This window comes from Rhinoraja longicauda, chromosome 39 (genome assembly GCF_053455715.1).
Source record: "Rhinoraja longicauda isolate Sanriku21f chromosome 39, sRhiLon1.1, whole genome shotgun sequence".
Lineage (NCBI taxonomy): Eukaryota > Metazoa > Chordata > Chondrichthyes > Rajiformes > Arhynchobatidae > Rhinoraja > Rhinoraja longicauda.
This window is the reverse complement of record NC_135991.1, coordinates 10,009,380-10,033,658: the sequence shown is the minus strand read 5'-3', so window position 1 is coordinate 10,033,658 and position 24,279 is coordinate 10,009,380. Positions and strand designations below refer to the sequence as shown.

The 24,279-nt window shown below is 45.9% G+C and overlaps 1 protein-coding gene across 1 annotated transcript; it reads left to right on the top strand.

The window, feature by feature from the left end:
• Positions 1-9,366: 9,366 nt before the first annotated feature.
• LOC144611202 (putative G-protein coupled receptor 139) lies at positions 9,367-10,890 on the top strand. The gene is made up of 2 exons (XM_078430252.1): positions 9,367-9,371; positions 9,936-10,890. Exons 1-2 carry the CDS (start codon positions 9,367-9,369, stop codon positions 10,888-10,890), a joined length of 960 nt encoding a protein of 319 aa, XP_078286378.1.
• Positions 10,891-24,279: the final 13,389 nt, after the last annotated feature.

Below are 24,279 nucleotides of genomic sequence, written 5' to 3'. Positions count from 1 at the left end.
GAACAATCCCTGTTCCAGACGTACACTGGCCCCATCCCCGAACTCTACCTCCGCTACATCGACGACTGCATTGGTGCTACCTCTTGCACCCATGCAGAACTCACTGACTTCATACACTTCACCACCAATTTCCATCCCGCCCTTAAATATACCTGGACTATCTCTGATATCTCCCTTCCGTTTCTGGACCTCACCATCTCCATCACAGGAGAAAAACTAGTGACGGACATTTACTACAAGCCCACCGACTCGCACAGCTATCTGGACTACACTTCTTCCCAACCGGTCCCCTGCAAAAAGTCTATCCCCTACTCCCAATTCCTCCGTCTACGCCGCATATGCGCCCCGGATGAGGTGTTTCAGACTAGGGCTTCCGAGATGTCCTCGTTCTTCAGAAAACGGGGCTTCCCCTCCTCCATTATAGATGAGGCTCTCACTAGGGTCTCTTCTACATCCCGCAGCTCCGATATTGCTCCCCCTCCCCCCACTCGCAACAAGGACAGGATCCCCCTCGTTCTCACCTTCCACCCCACCAGCCAGCGGATCCAACATATCATCCACCAACATTTCCGTCACCTTCAACAGGACCCCACCACTGGCCATATCTTCCCATCCCCTCCCCTCCCCTCTCTGCGTTCCGCAGAGACCGTTTCCTCCGCAACTCCCTGGTCCACTCGTCCCTCCCTACCCAAACCACCCCAACCCCGGGCACTTTCCCTTGCAACCGCACGAGATGCAACACCTGTCCCTTTACCTCCCCCCTCAACTCCATCAAAGGACCCAAACAGTCTTTCCAGGTGAGACAGAAGTTCACCTGCACCTCCTCCAACCTCATCTATTGCATCCGCTGCTATAGATGTCAACTTATTTATATCGGCGAAACCAAGCCAGGCTCGGCGATCGCTTCGCTGAACACCTGCGATCGGTCCGCATTAACGCAACTGATCTCACGGTGGCCCAGCACTTTAACTCCCCCTCCCATTCCCAGTCTGACCTCTCTGTCATGGGCCTCCTCCAGTGCCATAGTGAGGCCCGCCGGAAATTGGAGGAGCAGCACCTCATATTTCGCCTGGGTGGTATGATCGTCGACTTCTCTAACTTCAGATAGCTCCTCTGTCCCTCCCTTCCCCTCCTCCTTCCCAGATCTCCCTCTATCTTCCTGTCTCCACCTATATCCTTCCTTTGTCCCACCCCCGACATCAGTCTGCAAAAGGGTCTCGACCCGAAACGTCACCCATTCCTTTTCTCCCGAGATGCTGCCTGACCTGCTGAGTTACTCCAGCATTTAGTGAATAAATCGATTTGTACCAGCATCTGCAGTTATTTTCTTATACTTAAGACAGTGGGAGAATTGGGGGAGAGGGGGGGAAATAGAGAGACAGAGGAACTATTTAAAGTTGGAGAAGTCAATGTTCATACAATTGAGCTGCAAGCTGCCCAAGAGAAATATGAGGTTCTGTTCCTCCAATTTCTGGTGGGCCTCACTATGGCACTGGAGGAGGCCCACGACAGAAAGGCCAGACTGTGAGTGGGAGGTGGAGTTGAAGTGCTCAGCCACCGGGAGATCAGGTTGGTTAAGGCGGACTGAGCAAAGGTTTATTTGACACATTGTTACGACACATAATTTGACACATTATCAGTGTGGTCAGTGATGGGTCTTGATAAGCCGTGCCATTATCAGTGTGGTCAATGATAAGTCTGGATAAGCCGTGCCATTATCAGTGTGGTCAGTGATTCCTCTGGATAAATAGTGGCATTATCAGTGTGGTCAGTGATAGGTCTGTATTAGCAGTGGCATTATCAGTGTGGTCATTGATTGGTCTGGATAAACAGTGGCATTATCAGTGTTGTCAGTGATGGGTCTGGACAAGCAGTGACATTATCAGTGTGGTCAGTGGTAGGTCTGGACAAGCAGTGACATTATCAGTGTGGTCAGTGATGGGTCTAGACAAGTAGTGACATTATCAGTGTGGTCAGGGAATGGTCCGAATTAGCAGCGGCATACTCAGTGTGGTCAGTGATGGGTGTGTATTAACAGTGGCATGTCCTCATTTAATTTCGACCCCCATCTTTTGGATGAAATACAAGACTGGATAACAATCGTCTGTTTTGCATTATTTCAGGTGTTTGACTGTAATGGTTTAACGCGGGCTCAGTATCCGTTGTTAATCTATTGCATCTTGCTGCTCCCCCCACGCTAGTAAACACGGCAAAACACAGATACATTTGTTTGTTATAGTTATCTCAATAGCTGTGTTGAAAATAAGTAAATATCTCTCTCCAGCATGCAATTTAATGAATAAAGATGAAAATTGAAAAGGAGATCTGAGAAAGGGGGAGTTGAGTAACTGTGCTGTGCCCTTCGCCCAATGGGGAATATTAGGTCCAGCCGGTGAACACAAGTTAAGGATCTGTTCAATCTGCACTTTATTTTGCAGTGAACGTCATAGACCAGTCGATACGTCGATGTGAATTCAAAGCCTCAGGCAGCAAGGGCAGTCTAAACGCATATCATCAACTCATCTGTCTGGACTGTCCATTCAGCGGTTCAGAAAGTGCTGCCACACACTCAGAGTTGATTCCTGTGTAGGAAGGAACTGAAGATGCTCTTTTAAACAATAGATCGACACGAAATGCTATCTTGAGTCTGAAGAAGGGTCTCGACCCAAACGTCACCCATTCCTTCGCTCCAGAGATGCTGCCTGACCCGCTGAGTTCCTCCAGCATTTTGTTTCTACCTTCGAGATAGACACGATATGCTGGAGGACCTCGGCGGGTCAGGCAGCATCTCTGAAGAAATAAATAGTTGACGTTTCAGGTCGACACCCTCCTTCAGACTGATACTCAGTCAAGAAGGGTCTCGAACCGAAACGTCACCTATAACTTTTTTTAGAGATGCTGCCCGACCCGCTGAGAGTACTCTAGCATTTTTGTGTCTATCTTCGACTTGCATATCCCCTATCACGGCGCTAACTGGGACACGTTGAAACTGAAAGAAGCAATTCTGAGATCAGAGACAGATAAGGGTCGATGTATGCGACAGGCAATACTTATGTTTTCTGTTTAATCTGCACCTTTGAGAAATGTCGACACCTGATGATTTTAGTTCGTTGGATTTCCAGACTAGAGTTTATTGGTGACTAAACAACCAAGCAGATTACAGGCTGTTTAGAAGCAGTGGGTCCGTGTCAGTGGTGTACCTGGTACACTCGTCAGGCGCAGGTTCCTGTGTCCCATGGTGAGGGGTAGTACGTTTGAGTTGTAATTTCATCTCCCTCTGAACCTTTCCTCTCCATGTACCTGCTCAAATGCTTTGTGTTATTATTTTGAACCACGGCCCTAACCATGCCAACATGATTCTATGCACCTCTGTGAGATCGACCACTCTTTATCCTCCTGCGCTCCAAGGAATAAATTCTTGGCTTGTCCAACCTCTCACAGTAACTCCGCTCCGAACCTTGTTCCGGGGACACACAGTCGTAAATCTTCACTGCACTCGTTACAACTTAGTGGCTTTTTTCCTATGCGTGTTAACGAAAAAACAAACATACCACTCCGAGCCCACTCGATAACTTCTTGACCAGACGGACATAGACTTCCAACGTCTATATTTATTTCCCTGACTGTTGAGGGTCGATGCCTCAAATCCTCTGCACCACCCTATTTACCTGTGATGGCTCTTACACAGATCTGTGTACGTTTAAGCCATCTGCTCGACCACACTCCCCAGAGAAGTTCAGGACCTGGATTGACTTCCCAAAATCAAAACTTCCCACTTATCTGAAATAAGCCCCATTTGTTATTTCTCTGCCCGATTCCGCAGCTGAAAAAAAAACCTCCCTGCTATAATTCTTGACAACCGTCAACTGGCTGCAAAGAGAAACCTGATAACTAGGGACAAGTCATCCGAGCACCTGTGATGAGAACATTACCGGAGAGTATTCTAGACATAGGCATAGAACATAGGTGCAGGAGGAGGCCATTAGGCCCTTCAAGCCAGCAACCCCATTCATTGTGATCATGGCTGATCGTCCACAATCAGTAACCCGTGCCTGCCTTCTCCTCATATCCCTTGATTCCACTAGACTCGAGAGCTCTCTGTCCGTGTGTATGTGTGTATGTGTGCAGCATAACCTTTGTAATTCGCACACATAGCCAAAACAGTACAGCAGAGCGCCACCATTATTGGCCCACGTTACTCACCATTATCCTGGGCATATTATGTAACTACTCTCATACAAATTTAAGCTACATTTTTAAAGCGAGGGAGATTTTAAAACTTAAAAAATTCCTTTCTAACCCTTTTCTTGAAGGTCTTCAGCGTGTGACGTCACATTGGGACCCGCACGTCTTCAAGAGATCAGCTCCCCCCCACGGAACTTTAACTAATGCGCTCCCCCCACGGACTAACTAATGCGCCCCCCCCTTAACTAACGCGCTCTCCACCCCACCCGGACCTTTATCTAATGCGCTCCCCCCTGGACCTTTAACTAATGCGCTACCCCCCCCCCCCTCCGGTCCGTTAACTAATGCGCTCTCCCCACCCCGGACCTTTAACTAATGTGCTTCCCCCCCGGACCTTTAACTAATGAGCCCCCCCCGATCCTTTAACTAATGCGTTCCCCCCACGGACTAACTAATGTGCCCCCATTTAAATAACGCGCTTTCTCCCCCCGGGACCATTATGTAATGCGCTCCCTCCCCCGGACCTTTAACTAATGCTCTCCCCCCCGGGCCTTTTTATAATGCGCTCCCCCCTCCCGACCTTTAACTAATGCGCTCCCCCTCCGGACCTATAACCCCCCCCCCCCCCCACCGACCTTTAACTACTGCCCTCCCCGGGACCTTTAAGGCGCTCCCACGACCTTTAACTAATGCCCTCCCCCCCCGGACCTTTAACTAATGCGCCCCCGCCCCCGGACCGTTAACTAATGCGCTCGCCCTCCCCCGGGACCTTTAACTAATGCGCTCCCCACCCGGGACCTTTAACGCCCCTCCCTTTAACGTCCTCTCCCCTTTCCTCTCCCTTTCCTTCTCCCTTTTCCTCTCCTCAATCCTGGAGGAGCGTTAAGCGGCGTTGCCGGGCCCGCAGCCAAAAAAAGCCGTTAAAGAAGTTAACAAACCCGGGCGGCGGCCGCCGTAGTGACTGCAGTGGGCAATGGGGGTAGGGGGCGAGGTGAGGGGTGGGGATGACGAGAGCGTCAGGTGGCGAGGATGGGGAGGAGGAAGAGGGAAGGAGAAGGAGGGAGGAGGAGTGGGAGAGGGGAGGGTGAGGGGGGGGGTGGAGGGGGTGTGGATGGAGTGGGTGAGGGAGGTATGGGGAAGAGGAGGGGGTATGGGGGAGGAGGAGGGGAATGGAGGGGTGAGGGGGTGTGGGGTGAGGAGGAGGACGGGGGTCGGGTAGGTGAGGAGGTGTGGGGGAGGCGGAGGTGTGGGGGGGGGAAGAGGAGGAGGGGGTTGGGGGGGAGGAAGGGGCCGAGTAGGTAAGGTGGTGGTGGGTGGGGAAGGAGGAGGAGGTGCGTGGGAGGAGAATGGGGGGGAGGGTGAGATGGGGGTACGGGTAGGAGGAGGAGGGTTGTTCAAGTGGGTGGAGGGGAGGTTGGGAACATTTTGGAAATTAGTAATCACTCAGTAAAGATGATAGAAGGGCACCATTGCCTAGACTTACCTTTCAAAGAAGAAAGTGTTAGTCTGCCGATTAACCGCTGCATTGCAGAACAACGCCTTCAGGATCTGAAACGCGTTTGGCAAGAATGCAAAATTTTATGAAGAATATACAGCTTTCCTCACGGAGATAATTAATAATGGTTATGCTGAAAGGGTACTAGAAGACCAGCTGAATCGATGTGATGGAGAGCTTTGGTACATCCCACACATTGGGGGTATCAATCAAAGAAAGGAACTTTAAGAGTGATCTTCGGCTGTGCTGCGGTTTTCAAGGGTAAATCACTTAATTGTCACCTGCTGCAGGGTCCAGACCGAACTAACTCAATCATCGGAGTTCTTATCGGATTCAGATGAGAGCCGGTGGCTTTGATGGCGGATATCAAGGCAATGTTTCATCAGGTCAAGGTATCGGAAAAGCATGTCGACTACTTGCGATTCCTATGGTGGCCGGATGGTGATGCGCCACAAGATCTCGTTGAATACAGGAGCAGTGTCATCACCAAGTTGTACAAACTTCGCATTGAGGAAAAGCGCCGAGGACAATGAAGCTCACTTTCTAGAAGAAGTGACAAACACAGTAAAGAGAAATTTCTGTGTGGACGATTGTTTAAAATCCATGTCGATGGAACAGGAAGCAATCCAAATGGTAAAACATCTGACTTCCCTCTGCAACAAGGGAGGATTCATGTTATCGAAATGGATCCACAACAGCCGTGCTGTATTGGAAACCATTCCACTAGATAACAGAGCCAAGGAGACCCGGGAGTTGGATTTGGACAAAGAAAATCTGCCTATGGAGAGAGAACTGCGATTGCACTGGTGCGTTGAAACAGATGTGTTCAAGTTCAGAATTTCGATTCAGCAAAGACCATGTACAAGACGGAGATTCCTGCCCGTGGTTGGTTCTCTTTACGACCCTTTTGGATTTCTTACACCATTTACACTACCAGCCAAGTAATTTTTACAAGATCTCTTTAAGAAGAAATTTGAATGGGACGCGAGTACAACGCAAATCTTCTCTCAGCGATGGACAGAGTGGTTAGTAGATCTCGACAAGATCTCGGAGTTCAGAGTGGACCGGTGTATGAAGCCTACGAAAATTGGTCGAATCAAATATGCACAGCAGCATCAATTTTCTGACGCAAGTGAAAGTGGTTACGGTACTGTTTCATATCTAAGACAATGAAGTACATGTTGCATTCGTAATGGAAAAGGCCAGAGTGGCACCGTTGAAGCAAAGGACCATTCCTAGAATGGAGTTTGTAGCCGCAGTCTTAGCTGTCAGAATTGGCATATTTGCTGCAAAAAGAACCGCAGCTTAAGCTGGAGGAATCTACCTTCTGGACTGGTAGCATGACAGTACTTAAGTACATCAACAATGAAAACAAACTCTTCCTAACATTTGTAGCAAACAGGATCTCTTTTGTAAGGGATGCTACTAATGTATCACCGTGGAAGTATGTTAACACCAAGGAAAATCCTGCGGATGAAACCTCTGGAGGATTAACAGCAAGCCGATTCTGGAGCAGTAGGAGATGGATCAATGGGCCAGAATACTTCTGTAACCCAGACCGAGAATGGCCAAGGTGTAACCTAGAAACTGAAATCTCTGCTAATGATCCTGTGATCAAGCAAGATATATCAGTGAACGCCGTTATCAAGGATCCACTGGAATCAACAAACTATTTAATTACCCATTTTTCTTCATGGAATAAGTTGAAGACTGTGGTAGCTTGGTTTTGTTAAAGTAAAGACAATGCTTTTGCAGTGGACTCGTAAGAGAAAGGAAACTCGGGATGCTATGAACAGCTTTGAAACGGATCCTGACAAGCTGAAAGAAAAGGTTGACAAAGAGATGCAAGTCTTTAAGGAATACAGGGGACCGTGCTTATGGTCTGATGATCTTTTTAAGGCAGAAAATGCAGTTATCTCTTTCTATTAAAGACAATGATACAAGGAAGAGCTATCAACATTACAATCTGGTGTGCATGGTGTTAATAGAAGTAATCATTTATATAGGCTTGATCCGATACTGGATAAAGGACTTCTGAGACTAGCTGGTCGCCTGAAGAGGCTAAGCATCCTATTATTCTCTCGAAGACCTTTCATATTTCAACATTGCTGTTACGACATTTTCAGGAACAGATCGGACATGGAGGAAGAAATCACATGCTGTCGCAAATTCGTAAGATTTTATAGCTCCTTTTAATATCTATTGGTAATTGCTTCGTTGTATACGGAGAACAATTAGGGGCCGATGTGTCGGAGACATTTACGCTTAAATTAGTTACTATCATTATATTATCGCTTTGTTTAATATTTCTCGTTTCTGTTTTTTTTTTGCATGCTTGTGGGTGTGATTTGATACGTAATGGGGAGTGCCTACATCTGAGGAGGCTAGCGGAGCCACAGAGATTGGGGGTCAGTTTAGTCTCGGAGGATGGAGAGAATACAGTTTTTAACCATACGACCACACTACCACAACCACGACCACGCGACTAAACGATCTCGACTGTATTATTTGCAGAAGAAACAGTTGATAAGAACCAAAAGTTATGAATTACTCTTTTGATTTGTGCTACTTTATTAAAGACCAATTATTCAAGAAACAGCGTTTGGAAGATTTGTTTTTATTATCTCAGAGTGCGGTGTGTACATCAGCTATACTTCCGCTCCATCCCGAGCAGTAATGGCTATCGAAGTTGGACTTTGAGACGGTATAGAAACTGCCATTACATAACATATAATAAAATATACATTCCCAGCTTAGCTACTCCAGTGTTTTGTGTTTATCTTTGGTATAAACCAGCAATTGCGGATGCTTGTTATTGTGTTCGAAAGTAATATTTTATCAGGGTGGACCCTCAGGGTCGATATTCAGTGGAACTGGGATTAATGGAAGGAAGGGAGTGTGTGAGAAGCACGCCCGGACCGGGAACTGTTGGACCAGATGCGGTTATCAAGGCGCGGAAGCAGCATTATATCACCATCGCTATTCGTGGTCAAAAATGTAAGGTAGAAATGTCGAATGGAAATTCAAACGAATATTTCAGTATTTGTCTTGCAATATCAGGGACGTCGTGGCGCGAATAATGATTTATTTTTTGGGGGGAAAATACGATAGCTGGAGTGGTGGATGGGATCACTGGTGATATTCATCGAAATCACACCAACATTAAATGAAATAAGCCAGTGTCATGGACCATCCATTCATTGGAAATCGTGAATTCCTATTTTCAATGAAACATACACAAAGTGCTGGTGTAACAGAGGGTCAGGCAGCATTCATAAAGAACGTGTATCGGTGACGATTCGGATAATGACCGTTATCCAGACTCCTTTTTCAGCGACTCGCTTTGGTTTTTTTTAGTCAATCGTTAAGTTGTTTGCTGTAATCTCCCATGGTGCAGTCAATGGTTGTGACGCAAGGTGTTTGTTTCGTGAGCGTCACTAATGACGATTAGCAGGTATGAGTTCATGTCGCTGGAGACCCATCGCTCTGTATATCTCAGTGCGCACCAGAAGGCAGAGCCACGGAGCCGCGGCGATGACGGACTGACGGAGCCACAGGAGTTAATTGTGTCTTGCAGCTATGGGATTTCCATTGATCTATCGAATTGAAGATATATATAACCCTACTATAGCTACTATCGCTGTTTTCGGTAATTTGTTTTGTGTTTGATTTTCATTTACGTGCTCATGCTGTGAGTTATTCCGTGAAGTACTCCCGCGCTGCCGACGTTAAACAAACATTTTTTCCTGTTTCAATAATTAACTTGTTTAACTTGGTCAGATATCCATTTTCCTTCTGTAATTGCCGCAGTGTGCACGCCATACCCGTTGTTTATCCTGACCTGTGTCACTCTCTGTACATCCTCGCCACCGCGCCACAGTCACTACTACCGATGTCGCACAGTTCCGGAGACGTAGGTTCCATCTCTACATCCCGGGCCACACGTGCAATGTTTCATCGTTCGTCCTCCGACTCCGCGCAAGCTGCGCTCGTCTTTCCTCCCACATGCAATCGACCTGCCTAATAATGTCACTACTATCACTACTGTTTATGGGATTTAAGGCAGCTGGATGCTACAATGTGGAGGGCAGTTGATAAGAATGTTGGCGGAATTAAAAACTGTGACCGTAATGTCCATTGGTGTTTGATGAGTTACGTGGACACCGCGATGCAAACGATGAAGCGTCTGAACTGTCGGGTCATTTGGTCAACGCATCCAAGTTTGAAAATCTTCTAATCGGACAACGTTCCTCAGATACATTTGTGCAGGTCTTGTGACAGTAATGTATCTTCTCTCCTTCACAGTGAACCTATTGGCGATAGTGATACTCTGTCGAGGTAAATGCGGTCTCTCCAAATGCATCACACGCTACCTGGTGGCCATGGCAGCGTCTGATCTCCTGGTCGGCATCACTGATCCGTTTCTACGTAAGACTATTCTAATTTACTTCCCCTATTCTTTTCTGAACATTACTCCCGTGTGCATGACTGTCACATTCCTGGTCTTTGCAACCACCGCGGTCTCTGTCTGGCTGACGGCAGCCTTCACCTTCGATCGGTTTGTGGCCATTTGTTGTGAGAAGCTGAAAATAAAATATTGTACCGAGAGAACGGCGGCTGTGGTTATCGGGGCAGTGATAGTGCTGGGCTGTTTGGAGAATATCCCCTGGTGTTTTACGGTGGAGCCTGGCTTCGAATTTGATAATCTTCCCTGGATGTGCTTCCCTAAACCCACCTTCTATACGTCGTCTGCATGGGCCGCATATGGTGTCACACACCGCGTTCTCACCCCTTGTCTCCCGTTCTTTCTGATTCTTTTGCTCAATGTGCTGACGGTCAGGCGGATTTTAGCGGCCAGCAGCGTCCGCAGGGGTCTCCGGGGCCGCAGCAACGGAGAGAATGACAAGGACCCAGAGATGGAAAACCGCAGGAAAGCCATTGTTTTACTCTTTAGTGTCACGGGCACTTTCATATTGCTGTGGGCAACACAAGCTGGCTTTTACATCTTTACGGGTATTGCGAAGATCGGATATGACGGCTCCCCCACTGGTTATTACTATATCACAGATGTCACGGCGACGTTTTTACAGCTTCTCAGTACCTGTACCAACACGTGTATATACGTGGTGACCCAGAGTAAATTCAGACAGGAGCTGATGAACGCGGTGAAATTCCCACTGAGGGTAATTCGTGCACTTGTTCGCTCATAAGGACATGCTACACACACAAACAAAAGCAACCTTTTTGACCATCAATGCACGCCGACAATCTATCACCCATTTTCACTTATTTCAGTTTGTTAATCGTACTCCGTTAAACTGCCCAAATTTTTAAAACGCAAAACTTACACGCTGAGGACAAGTTACGGAATACCTGCGGAATTCAGAGTCAGACAGCACGGAATCTGGCCCTGGGGCTCAGCTCTTCCAAGCTCCATCGACGTGAGTCACATTTGCCTGCGATTGCCCATCATTCATCATAATCATTCGTATTCATGCACCCTGTCCACGTGTATTTTAAAGTGTGGAAAAATAACCTGCAGATGCTGTTTTAAATCGAAGGGAGACACAAAATGCTGTAACTCAGCGGCTCATGCAGCATCTCTGGAGTGAAGGAATGGGTGTCATCACCAAATTGATGCAGATGTTCATTTACCCTTTCTCATGAACTTGAGTTTGATATGATTGCATTTATGTATTAACATATAACATATAACATATAACAACTACAGCATGGAAACAGGCCTGTCCGGCCCTACCAGTCCACGCCGACCATTCTCCCTGACCTAGTCTCATCTGCCTGCACTCAGACCATAACCCTTCCATCCCTTCCTATCCATATACCTATCCAATTTACTCTTAAATAATAAAATCGAGCCAGCCTCCACCACTTCCACCGGAAGCCCATTCCATACAGCCACAACCCTCTGAGTAAAGAAGTTCCCCCTCATGTTACCCCTAAACCTTTGTCCCTCAATTCTGAAGCTATGTCCCCTTGCTGGAATCTTCCCCACTCTCAAAGGGAAAAGCCTACCCACGTCAACTCTGTCCGTCCCTCTCATAATTTTAAAAACCTCTATCAAGTCCCCCCTCAACCTTCTACGCTCCAAAGAATAAAGACCCAACCTGTTCAACCTCTCTCTGTAGCCTAAGTGCTGAAACCCAGGCAACATTCTAGTAAATCTCCTCTGTACCCTCTCCATTTTGTCGACATCCTTCCTATAATTTGGCGACCAGAACTGCACACCATACTCCAGATTCGGCCTCACCAATGCCCTGTACAATTTCAACATTACATCCCAACTTCTATACTCGATGCTCTGATTTATAAAGGCAAGCATACCAAACGCCTTCTTCACCACCCTATCCACATGAGATTCCACCTTCAGGGAACAATGCACAGTTATTCCCAGATCCCTCTGTTCCACTGCATTCCTCAATTCCCTACCATTTACCCTGTACGTCCTATTTTGATTTGTCCTACCAAAATGCAGCACCTCACACTTATCAGCATTAAACTCCATCTGCCATCTTTCAGCCCACCCTTCCAAAAGGCCCAAGTCTCTCTGTAGACTTTGAAAATCTACCTCACTATCAACTACTCCACCTATCTTAGTATCATCTGCATATTTACTAATCCAATTTGCCACACCATCATCCAGATCATTAATGTAAATGACAAACAACGGTGGACCCAACACAGATCCTTGGGGCACTCCACTAGACACTGGCCTCCAACCTGACATACAATTGTCAACCGTTACCCTCTGGTATCTCCCATTCAGCCATTGTTGAATCCATCTTGCAACCTCACTATTAATACCCAACGATTTAACCTTCTTAATCAACCTTCCATGTGGAACCTTGTCAAATGCCTTACTGAAGTCCATATAGACAACATCCACAGCCTTGCCCTTATCAATTTCCCTGGTAACCTCTTCAAAAAATTCAAGAAGATTAGTCAAACATGACCTTCCAGGCACAAATCCATGTTGACTGTTTCTAATCAGGCCTTGATTATCCAAATAATTATATATATTGTCCCTAAGTATCTTTTCCATTAATTTTCCCACCACAGACGTCAAACTAATAGGTCTATAATTGCTAGGTTTACTTTTAGAACCTTTTTTAAACAAAGGCACAACATGCGCAATGCGCCAATCTTCCTGCACCATCCCTGTTTCTAATGACGTTTGAAATATTTCCGTCATAGCCCCTGCTATTTCTGCACTAACTTCCCTCAATGTCCTAGGGAATATCCTATCAGGACCTGGAGACTTATCCACTTTTATATTCTTCAAAAGTGTCCGTACCACCTCTTCTTTAATCATCCTAATTTCCATCACTACTCTACTTGTTTCGCTTACCTCACATAATTCAATATCCTTCTCCTCGGTAAATGCCGAAGAAAAGAAATTGTTTAATATCTCCCCCATTTCTTCCGGCTCAGCACATAGCTGTCCACTCTGACTCTCTAATGGACCAATTTTATCCCTCACTATCCTTTTGCTATTGACATATCTGTAGAACCCCTTGGGGTTTACTTTTACATTACTTGCCAAAGCAGCCTCATATCTTTTTTTCGCTTTTCTAATTTCCTTTTTAAGATTCCTTTTACATTCTTTATATTCCTCAAGAACCTCATTTACTCCCTGCCGCTTATATTTATTGTATATCTCCCTCTTTTTCCGAAACAAGTGTCCAATTTCCCTGGAAAACCACGGCTCTTTCAAATTATTATTCTTTAACTGTTTTGTTTCAATAACATTTAAAAAACCAAAGCTTTTTGGTTTAGCGCGGCACACGCAAAAACCCCCATAAATCTGCATTCTGCCTTATGGTTTGTTTATTTTGCACTGACCGGTGCATTTGTACATAGAATATGGAAATGCACAGCGCAGGAAAAGGCATTTCGGCCCATAATTTCTAGGCCGAACATGATGTCGAGAGAAATTTATGTAATCTGCTTACGCGTGATCCAAATCCCGCAAGTCTTTGTTTGTCCACGTGCCGATACAAATGCCTCATAAAAGCCATGATACCACCAACCTCCCCCACCGTCTACACTAGAAGAGCGTTTCAGGCAACCGACACTCTCTAGTTAAATAAAACACGTGACCCCGACAGCTCAATTGAACTTTAGTTTTTTTCTTAAAGCTGTGCCTTCTCGTCTTTGCATGTTCACCAATTTTGCTGACGCGGTACTGCCACTCTCCGGCTTGGGACCCTAGCCCCGGCGTAATCCACACCCCTGTGCCAGGGCGCCGTCATTGTTTAGTCCAGGTTGTTTGATCCACACTCCGATATCTGTATCCACGCCCCATCCCGGGACCCAGAACACTGGGCTCCAGGACCATATGTAATCAAACATGGACACAAAATGCTGGAGTAACTCAGCGGGACAAGCAGCATCTCTACAGAGAAAGAATGGGTGACGTATCGGGTCGAGACCCTTCCACCGCCATTCAATGTGATCGTGGGTGATCATCCACAATCAATGTATCGTTCTAAATTTCCCCCAGTCCACCGGGTTGCTGCTTCCTCTCTAAAATGGATATATCTTTACGTTGGGTTACGTACGATCCTTATTGCGGAGGGGAGAGGAGGATGCTCCCCACGGCGGGGGATGGTGGGGAGATGAGGGTTGGGGAGGGGAGAGGAGAGGAGGGAGCGCCGCACTGCGAGAGGGGAACATAGGGGAGAGATGGGACCGCCGCACTGCGGGAGGGAAGGGTAGAGGAGCGACAAAGGAAGTGAGGGGTAATTCACATGATATCTCTCTCCAACCCTTGCTCTCTCTTTCCGTCTTCCTCCCCCCTCTGCCCCATTTCAACCACTCTCTCTCCCGTCTCTCTCTACCTCCCTTTCGCTCCTCTTCACTGTCCCCCTCACCTCTCTGCCCCCCCTTTCTATTTCCTCCTCTCTCCCCTATCACCCTCTCTCCATCCCCCTCTCTTTCCCTGCTCCCCCCATTTGTTTCCCCCTCTCCCCCTCACTCGCAGAATCTCTCTCTCACCGTCTCTCTCTTCCCCACCGCCTCGCACATTTATCTCACCCATTCTCCCTCTCTACCTCCCAATGAAAAAAATCCCTCGCTCACCTCCCCTCCCCTCCCCGCCCCTCCGCTCCACTCCCATTCCTTTTCTCCCGAGATGCTGCCTGACCTGCTGAGTTACTCCAGCATTTAGTGAATAAATCGATTTGTACCAGCATCTGCAGTTATTTTCTTATACTTAAGACAGTGGGAGAATTGGGGGAGAGGGGGGGAAATAGAGAGACAGAGGAACTATTTAAAGTTGGAGAAGTCAATGTTCATACAATTGAGCTGCAAGCTGCCCAAGAGAAATATGAGGTTCTGTTCCTCCAATTTCTGGTGGGCCTCACTATGGCACTGGAGGAGGCCCACGACAGAAAGGCCAGACTGTGAGTGGGAGGTGGAGTTGAAGTGCTCAGCCACCGGGAGATCAGGTTGGTTAAGGCGGACTGAGCAAAGGTTTATTTGACACATTGTTACGACACATAATTTGACACATTATCAGTGTGGTCAGTGATGGGTCTTGATAAGCCGTGCCATTATCAGTGTGGTCAATGATAAGTCTGGATAAGCCGTGCCATTATCAGTGTGGTCAGTGATTCCTCTGGATAAATAGTGGCATTATCAGTGTGGTCAGTGATAGGTCTGTATTAGCAGTGGCATTATCAGTGTGGTCATTGATTGGTCTGGATAAACAGTGGCATTATCAGTGTTGTCAGTGATGGGTCTGGACAAGCAGTGACATTATCAGTGTGGTCAGTGGTAGGTCTGGACAAGCAGTGACATTATCAGTGTGGTCAGTGATGGGTCTAGACAAGTAGTGACATTATCAGTGTGGTCAGGGAATGGTCCGGATTAGCAGCGGCATACTCAGTGTGGTCAGTGATGGGTGTGTATTAACAGTGGCATGTCCTCATTTAATTTCGACCCCCATCTTTTGGATGAAATACAAGACTGGATAACAATCGTCTGTTTTGCATTATTTCAGGTGTTTGACTGTAATGGTTTAACGCGGGCTCAGTATCCGTTGTTAATCTATTGCATCTTGCTGCTCCCCCCACGCTAGTAAACACGGCAAAACACAGATACATTTGTTTGTTATAGTTATCTCAATAGCTGTGTTGAAAATAAGTAAATATCTCTCTCCAGCATGCAATTTAATGAATAAAGATGAAAATTGAAAAGGAGATCTGAGAAAGGGGGAGTTGAGTAACTGTGCTGTGCCCTTCGCCCAATGGGGAATATTAGGTCCAGCCGGTGAACACAAGTTAAGGATCTGTTCAATCTGCACTTTATTTTGCAGTGAACGTCATAGACCAGTCGATACGTCGATGTGAATTCAAAGCCTCAGGCAGCAAGGGCAGTCTAAACGCATATCATCAACTCATCTGTCTGGACTGTCCATTCAGCGGTTCAGAAAGTGCTGCCACACACTCAGAGTTGATTCCTGTGTAGGAAGGAACTGAAGATGCTCTTTTAAACAACAGATCGACACGAAATGCTATCTTGAGTCTGAAGAAGGGTCTCGACCCAAACGTCACCCATTCCTTCGCTCCAGAGATGCTGCCTGACCCGCTGAGTTCCTCCAGCATTTTGTTTCTACCTTCGAGATAGACACGATATGCTGGAGGACCTCGGCGGGTCAGGCAGCATCTCTGAAGAAATAAATAGTTGACGTTTCAGGTCGACACCCTCCTTCAGACTGATACTCAGTCAATAAGGGTCTCGAACCGAAACGTCACCTATAACTTTTTTTAGAGATGCTGCCCGACCCGCTGAGAGTACTCTAGCATTTTTGTGTCTATCTTCGACTTGCATATCCCCTATCACGGCGCTAACTGGGACACGTTGAAACTGAAAGAAGCAATTCTGAGATCAGAGACAGATAAGGGTCGATGTATGCGACAGGCAATACTTATGTTTTCTGTTTAATCTGCACCTTTGAGAAATGTCGACACCTGATGATTTTAGTTCGTTGGATTTCCAGACTAGAGTTTATTGGTGACTAAACAACCAAGCAGATTACAGGCTGTTTAGAAGCAGTGGGTCCGTGTCAGTGGTGTACCTGGTACACTCGTCAGGCGCAGGTTCCTGTGTCCCATGGTGAGGGGTAGTACGTTTGAGTTGTAATTTCATCTCCCTCTGAACCTTTCCTCTCCATGTACCTGCTCAAATGCTTTGTGTTATTATTTTGAACCACGGCCCTAACCATGCCAACATGATTCTATGCACCTCTGTGAGATCGACCACTCTTTACCCTCCTGCGCTCCAAGGAATAAATTCTTGGCTTGTCCAACCTCTCACAGTAACTCCGCTCCGAACCTTGTTCCGGGGACACACAGTTGTAAATCTTCACTGCACTCGTTACAACTTAGTGGCTTTTTTCCTATGCGTGTTAACGAAAAAACAAACATACCACTCCGAGCCCACTCGATAACTTCTTGACCAGACGGACATAGACTTCCAACGTCTATATTTATTTCCCTGACTGTTGAGGGTCGATGCCTCAAATCCTCTACACCACCCTATTTACCTGTGATGCCTCTTACACAGATCTGTGTACGTTTAAGCCATCTGCTCGACCACACTCCCCAGAGAAGTTCAGGACCTGGATTGACTTCCCAAAATCAAAACTTCCCACTTATCTGAAATAAGCTCCATTTGTTATTTCTCTGCCCGATTCCGCAGCTGAAAAAAAAACCTCCCTGCTATAATTCTTGACAACCGTCAACTGGCTGCAAAGAGAAACCTGATAACTAGGGACAAGTCATCCTAGCACCTGTGATGAGAACATTACCGGAGAGTATTCTAGACATAGGCATAGAACATAGGTGCAGGAGGAGGCCATTAGGCCCTTCAAGCCAGCAACCCCATTCATTGTGATCATGGCTGATCGTCCACAATCAGTAACCCGTGCCTGCCTTCTCCTCATATCCCTTGATTCCACTAGCCTCTAGAGCTCTCTGACCGTGTGTATGTGTGTATGTGTGCAGCATAACCTTTGTAATTCGCACACATAGCCAAAACAGTACACCAGAGCGCCACCATTATTGGCCCACGTTACTCACCATTATCCTGGGCATATTATGTAACTACTCTCATACAAATTTAAGCTACATTTTTAAAGCGAGAGAGATTTTAAAACTTAAAAAATTCCTTTCTAACCCTTTTCTTGAAGGTCTTCAGCGTGAGACGTCACATTGGGACCCGCACGTCTTCAAGAGATCAGCTCCCCCCCACGGAACTTTAACTAATGCGCTCCCCCCACGGACTAACTAATGCGCCCCCCCCTTAACTAACGCGCTCTCCACCCCACCCGGACCTTTATCTAATGCGCTCCCCCCTGGACCTTTAACTAATGCGCTACCCCTCCCCCCTCCGGTCCGTTAACTAATGCGCTCTCCCCACCCCGGACCTTTAACTAATGTGCTCCCCCGCGGACCTTTAACTAATGAGCCCCCCCCCCGATCCTTTAACTAATGCGTTCCCCCCACGGACTAACTAATGTGCCCCCATTTAAATAACGCGCTTTCTCCCCCCGGGACCATTATGTAATGCGCTCCCTCCCCCGGACCTTTAACTAATGCTCTCCCCCCCGGGCCTTTTTCTAATGCGCTCCCCCCTCCCGACCTTTAACTAATGCGCTCCCCCTCCGGACCTATAACCCCCCCCCCCCACACCGACCTTTAACTACTGCCCTCCCCGGGACCTTTAAGGCGCTCCCACGACCTTTAACTAATGCCCTCCCCCCCGGACCTTTAACTAATGCGCCCCCGCCCCCGGACCGTTAACTAATGCGCTCGCCCTCCCCCGGGACCTTTAACTAATGCGCTCCCCACCCGGGACCTTTAACGCCCCTCCCTTTAACGTCCTCTCCCCTTTCCTCTCCCTTTCCCTCTCCCTTTTCCTCTCCTCAATCCTGGAGGAGCGTTAAGCGGCGTTGCCGGGCCCGCAGCCAAAAAAAGCCGTTAAAGAAGTTAACAAACCCGGGCGGCGGCCGCCGTAGTGACTGCAGTGGGCAATGGGGGTAGGGGGCGAGGTGAGGGGTGGGGGTGACGAGAGCGTCAGGTGGCGAGGATGGGGAGGAGGAAGAGGGAAGGAGAAGGAGGGAGGAGGAGTGGGAGAGGGGAGGGTGAGGGGGGGGTGGAGGGGGTGTGGATGGAGTGGGTGAGGGAGGTATGGGGAAGAGGAGGGGGTATGGGGGAGGAGGAGGGGAATGGAGGAGTGAGGGGGTGTGGGGTGAGGAGGAGGACGGGGGTCGGGTAGGTGAGGAGGTGTGGGGGAGGCGGAGGTGTGGGGGGGGAGAGGAGGAGGGGGTTGGGGGGGAGGAAGGGGCCGAGTAGGTAAGGTGGTGGTGGGTGGGGAAGGAGGAGGAGGTGCGTGGGAGGAGAATGGGGGGGAGGGTGAGATGGGGGTAGGGGTAGGAGGAGGAGGGTTGTTCAAGTGGGTGGAGGGGAGGTTGGGAACATTTTGGAAATTAGTAATCACTCAGTAAAGATGATAGAAGGGCACCATTGCCTAGACTTACCTTTCAAAGAAGAAAGTGTTAGTCTGCCGATTAACCGCTGCATTGCAGAACAAATCCTTCAGGATCTGAAACGCGTTTGGCAAGAATGTAAAATTTTATGAAGAATATACAGCTTTCCTCACGGAGATAATTAATAATGGTTATGCTGAAAGGGTACTAGAAGACCAGCTGAATCGATGTGATGGAGAGCTTTGGTACATCCCACACATTGGGGGTATCAATCAAAGAAAGGAACTTTAAGAGTGATCTTCGGCTGTGCTGCGGTTTTCAAGGGTAAATCACTTAATTGTCACCTGCTGCAGGGTCCAGACCGAACTAACTCAATCATCGGAGTTCTTATCGGATTCAGATGAGAGCCGGTGGCTTTGATGGCGGATATCAAGGCAATGTTTCATCAGGTCAAGGTATCGGAAAAGCATGTCGACTACTTGCGATTCCTATGGTGGCCGGATGGTGATGCACCACAAGATCTCGTTGAATACAGGAGCAGTGTCATCACCAAGTTGTACAAACTTCGCATTGAGGAAAAGCGCCGAGGACAATGAAGCCTACTTTCCAGAAGAAGTGACAAACACAGTAAAGAGAAATTTCTGTGTGGACGATTGTTTAAAATCCATGTCGATGGAACAGGAAGCAATCCAAATGGTAAAACATCTGACTTCCCTCTGCAACAAGGGAGGATTCATGTTATCGAAATGGATCCGCAACAGCCGTGCTGTATTGGAAACCATTCCACTAGATAACAGAGCCAAGGAGACCCGGGAGTTGGATTTGGACAAAGACAATCTGCCTATGGAGAGAGAACTGCGATTGCACTGGTGCGTTGAAACAGATGTGTTCAAGTTCAGAATTTCGATTCAGCAAAGACCATGTATAAGACGGAGATTCCTGCCCGTGGTTGGTTCTCTTTACGACCCTTTTGGATTTCTTACACCATTTACACTACCAGCCAAGTAATTTTTACAAGATCTCTTTAAGAAGAAATTTGAATGGGACGCGAGTACAACGCAAATCTTCTCTCAGCGATGGACAGAGTGGTTAGTAGATCTCGACAAGATCTCGGAGTTCAGAGTGGACCGGTGTATGAAGCCTACGAAAATTGGTCGAATCAAATATGCACAGCTGCATCAATTTTCTGACGCAAGTGAAAGTGGTTACGGTACTGTTTCATATCTAAGACAATGAAGTACATGTTGCATTCGTAATGGAAAAGGCCAGAGTGGCACCGTTGAAGCAAAGGACCATTCCTAGAATGGAGTTTGTAGCCGCAGTCTTAGCTGTCAGAATTGGCATATTTGCTGCAAAAAGAACCGCAGCTTAAGCTGGAGGAATCTACCTTCTGGACTGGTAGCATGACAGTACTTAAGTACATCAACAATGAAAACAAACGCTTCCTAACATTTGTAGCAAACAGGATCTCTTTTGTAAGGGATGCTACTAATGTATCACAGTGGAAGTATGTTAACACCAAGGGAAATCCTGCGGATGAAACCGCTGGAGGATTAACAGCAAGCCGATTCTGGAGCAGTAGGAGATGGATCAATGGGCCAGAATACTTCTGTAACCCAGACCGAGAATGGCCAAGGTGTAACCTAGAAACTGAAATCTCTGCTAATGATCCTGTGATCAAGCAAGATATATCAGTGAACGCCGTTATCAAGGATCCACTGGAATCAACAAACTATTTAATTACCCATTTTTCTTCATGGAATAAGTTGAAGACTGTGGTAGCTTGGTTTTGTTAAAGTAAAGACAATGCTTTTGCAGTGGACTCGTAAGAGAAAGGAAACTCGGGATGCTATGAACAGCTTTGAAACGGATCCTGACAAGCTGAAAGAAAAGGTTGACAAAGAGATGCAAGTCTTTAAGGAATACAGGGGACCGTGCTTATGGTCTGATGATCTTTTTTTTTTTTTTTACTTTATTTTTATTTTTATTTTTTTTACATACATACAAACACAAACTAAACAAACATAGGAGATGCATATTGAATGTAAATACCCTTACTTTAAGTTCCCAAAAACGGAAGAGACTCGAGTCCCGGCATTGCCTGTATTAATAATGACCATCTTTTATCAAACATGTCTGTTGTCAACTGTAACCTTGCTGTGATTTTTTCCATTATATACACATTTTTTACCCTATCTCTCCATTGCATTATGCTTGGAGGCCGTGGTTTCAACCACGAAGTTGTTATCGTCTTCTTTGCTATCAGCAGCAGGATTGTCAGTAAATGTTTCGAACTCTTATCTGTCATACTGTCAGGAATTATACCCAAAATGTAAAGTGCTGGTTCCAGAGGGAAGTTAATGCCCATAATCTGTTTAATTTCCTTTTGAATATTCTTCCAGAAATCCTGTATTTTTGGGCAATCCCAGAATATATGAGTGGAGTCCCCAACTTCTCCACACTCCCTCCAACATAAATCAGTTGTATTACTATATTTCGATGTAATGAATGGAGTATAAAAGTAACGCATTTTAACTTTCCAGTCAAATTCCCTCCATGTTGGGCTCTTAGTTAGTTTATGTCCCTCTTTAAATGATTCCTCCCACCCTTCTTCTGATATTATGATATTCGCTTCCAGTTCCCATTTTTCTTTGATATGTAAGTTGTTCTCTTTGGATTCATGTTGTAGTGCTTCATAAATTTTTGATATAATCCCTTTTTTTGACTTGTCTTCCGAGAACCCCCACAACACTTCCTCTAATTTAGATGGAGTCTTGCAGATGTTCTCCCATTCCTGATGTTTCTGTAGGTAATCTCTTAGCTGTAAGAATTTGTAAAAGTCATGAGCAGGTAAATTGAATTCTTTTTGAAGTTGTGTGAATATTTTCATTGTTTGTCCCTGAAACATTTGATCTATGTATATTAGCCCTTTGTCAGCCCATCTGTCAAATCCTGAGTCCATGGTAGATGGTACAAAGTCTGGGTTTTTTGCTATTCTAGTAGCCCTGCTTACCGAATTTGACAGCTTCAGCTTCTTTCTTACTGCTGACCAGATTTTCATTGTTACCCTAATCCACTCGTTGCCCATCCTGAGCCTCTTCAGGGCCTTCTCGTTTAAAAATGGGAGTGATTCTAAAGGCAAATTTTTACAAGCGTTTTGCTCCATCTCCACCCACATTGAATCTTTCTCTTTAGTGGTCCACATGATTAAGGCTCTGAGTTGCGTTGCCCAATAATAATTTCTTAAATTAGGCAAGTTCAACCCTCCCTTTTCTTTTTTGCTAAGAAGCGTCTTGTATTTAATTCTTGCTTTTTTACTTTGCCATAAGAATTTCGATATAATTTTATCCAGTTTTTTTAGAAAAGCTCCCGAGATCATAATAGGCAACGATTGGAACAAAAACAACAGTCTTGGCAATATATTCATTCTGACTGTTTCTACTCTTCCCACCAGAGTCAACGGTAAAATCTCCCATCCAGCCAAATCATCCTTTATCTCAGATATCAGTTTCCCATAATTAGCTTCAAATAGCTGTGCTGTATTCGAAGTGATAATTATACCAAGGTATCTAAACCCTTTTTTGGTCCATTTAAAATGGACTTTTTCTTTAAGTTCCACTGGACAATCTCCTGAGAGCATCATTGCTATTGATTTGGCTTCATTTGTCAAATATCCTGATATTTCACCATATTCTTTTAGGCTATCTAGTAGAGCTGGTATAGACGTGGAGGGCTCCACTATGTATGTTAATAAATCGTCCGCAAATAATGACGTCTTGTGTTCTATGCCCCCTTCATCTTTTATTCCTTTAATGTTTTTATTTTGTCTTATTGACTCTGCTAACGGTTCAATACTTGCAGCAAACAGTAGCGGGCTCAGGCAATCTCCTTGCCTGACTCCTCTTTTGAGGTAGAAGAAGTCTGAGCAGCAGCCATTAATTCTGATCCGTGATTTGGGATTTTTATAAACAATTCTTACCCAGTCTATAAACGTTGAGTGAAACCCAAAAACCTTCAATGTTTGATATAAAAAGTTCCATTTCACACGGTCAAACGCTTTTTGTGCATCTAGGCTAAGCAGCATGGTAGGTGTGGGATTATTTTTAGCACATGATATAATATTTAGTGTTCTCCTGATATTGTTAGCCCCCTGTCTCCCCGGGATAAACCCCGTTTGATCTGGCTTGATTAATTTAGTTATATGTTGTTGCATTCTCTGTGCTAGTATGCTTGTTAATATTTTTAAATCATTACAGAGCAAGCTGACCGGTCTATATCCCTCACATGAAGTCGGATCTTTGCCCTCCTTATGTAATACGGAAATTATGGCTTCTGACCAAGTATCTGGGCGGTTTCCTGTTGATAGCGCATAATTAAAAACTTTACATAATTCTGGTGTTATGTCTTCTGCAAAACATTTATAATACTCCCCTGAGAAGCCATCTGTACCTGGGGATTTGTTACTTTTAAGGGTTTTTATAGTATCGGCTATTTCTTGTGACGAAATTGGTTTTATCATTTCAGATGCTTCTTCTACCTTTAATGCTGGTAAATGTAGTTTTTTGAAAAATTCTTGTGTTTTGGTCTCAGTGAGATTAGATTCTGAGTCACTGTATAAGTTTTTATAATATTCTGCAAAGGCCTTTGCTATCTCTTTTGGCTTAGCCATAATAAAATTGGAAGTGGGATGTCTTATTTTTGTAACTATTCTATTTGTTTGAGCTTTTCGCAGTTGGAATGCCAGTAACCGGCTTGCTCTGTTACCCATCTCATAATATCTTTGATTTATAAAACGAAGAGCTCCTTCTGCTTTATATGTTAAAAGTTCGTCTAACTCTTGTCTCATTTTTTTTAATTCGACGAGAATAGAGTTGTTTCTTGTTCTTTTATGTTCTAACTCCAACTCTCTGATTTTACTTTCTAGCTTTCCTTGCCTTTCCATTCGGGTTTTTTTCAATCTGGAAGTTATCTCTATTATTTTCCCTCTCATGACTGCTTTTCCTCCCTCCCATAATGTCGATGGTGAGACCTCGCCATTGTCATTTATTTGAAAATATTCCTTTAAGTTTAGTTTTAGTTCTTTGACAAC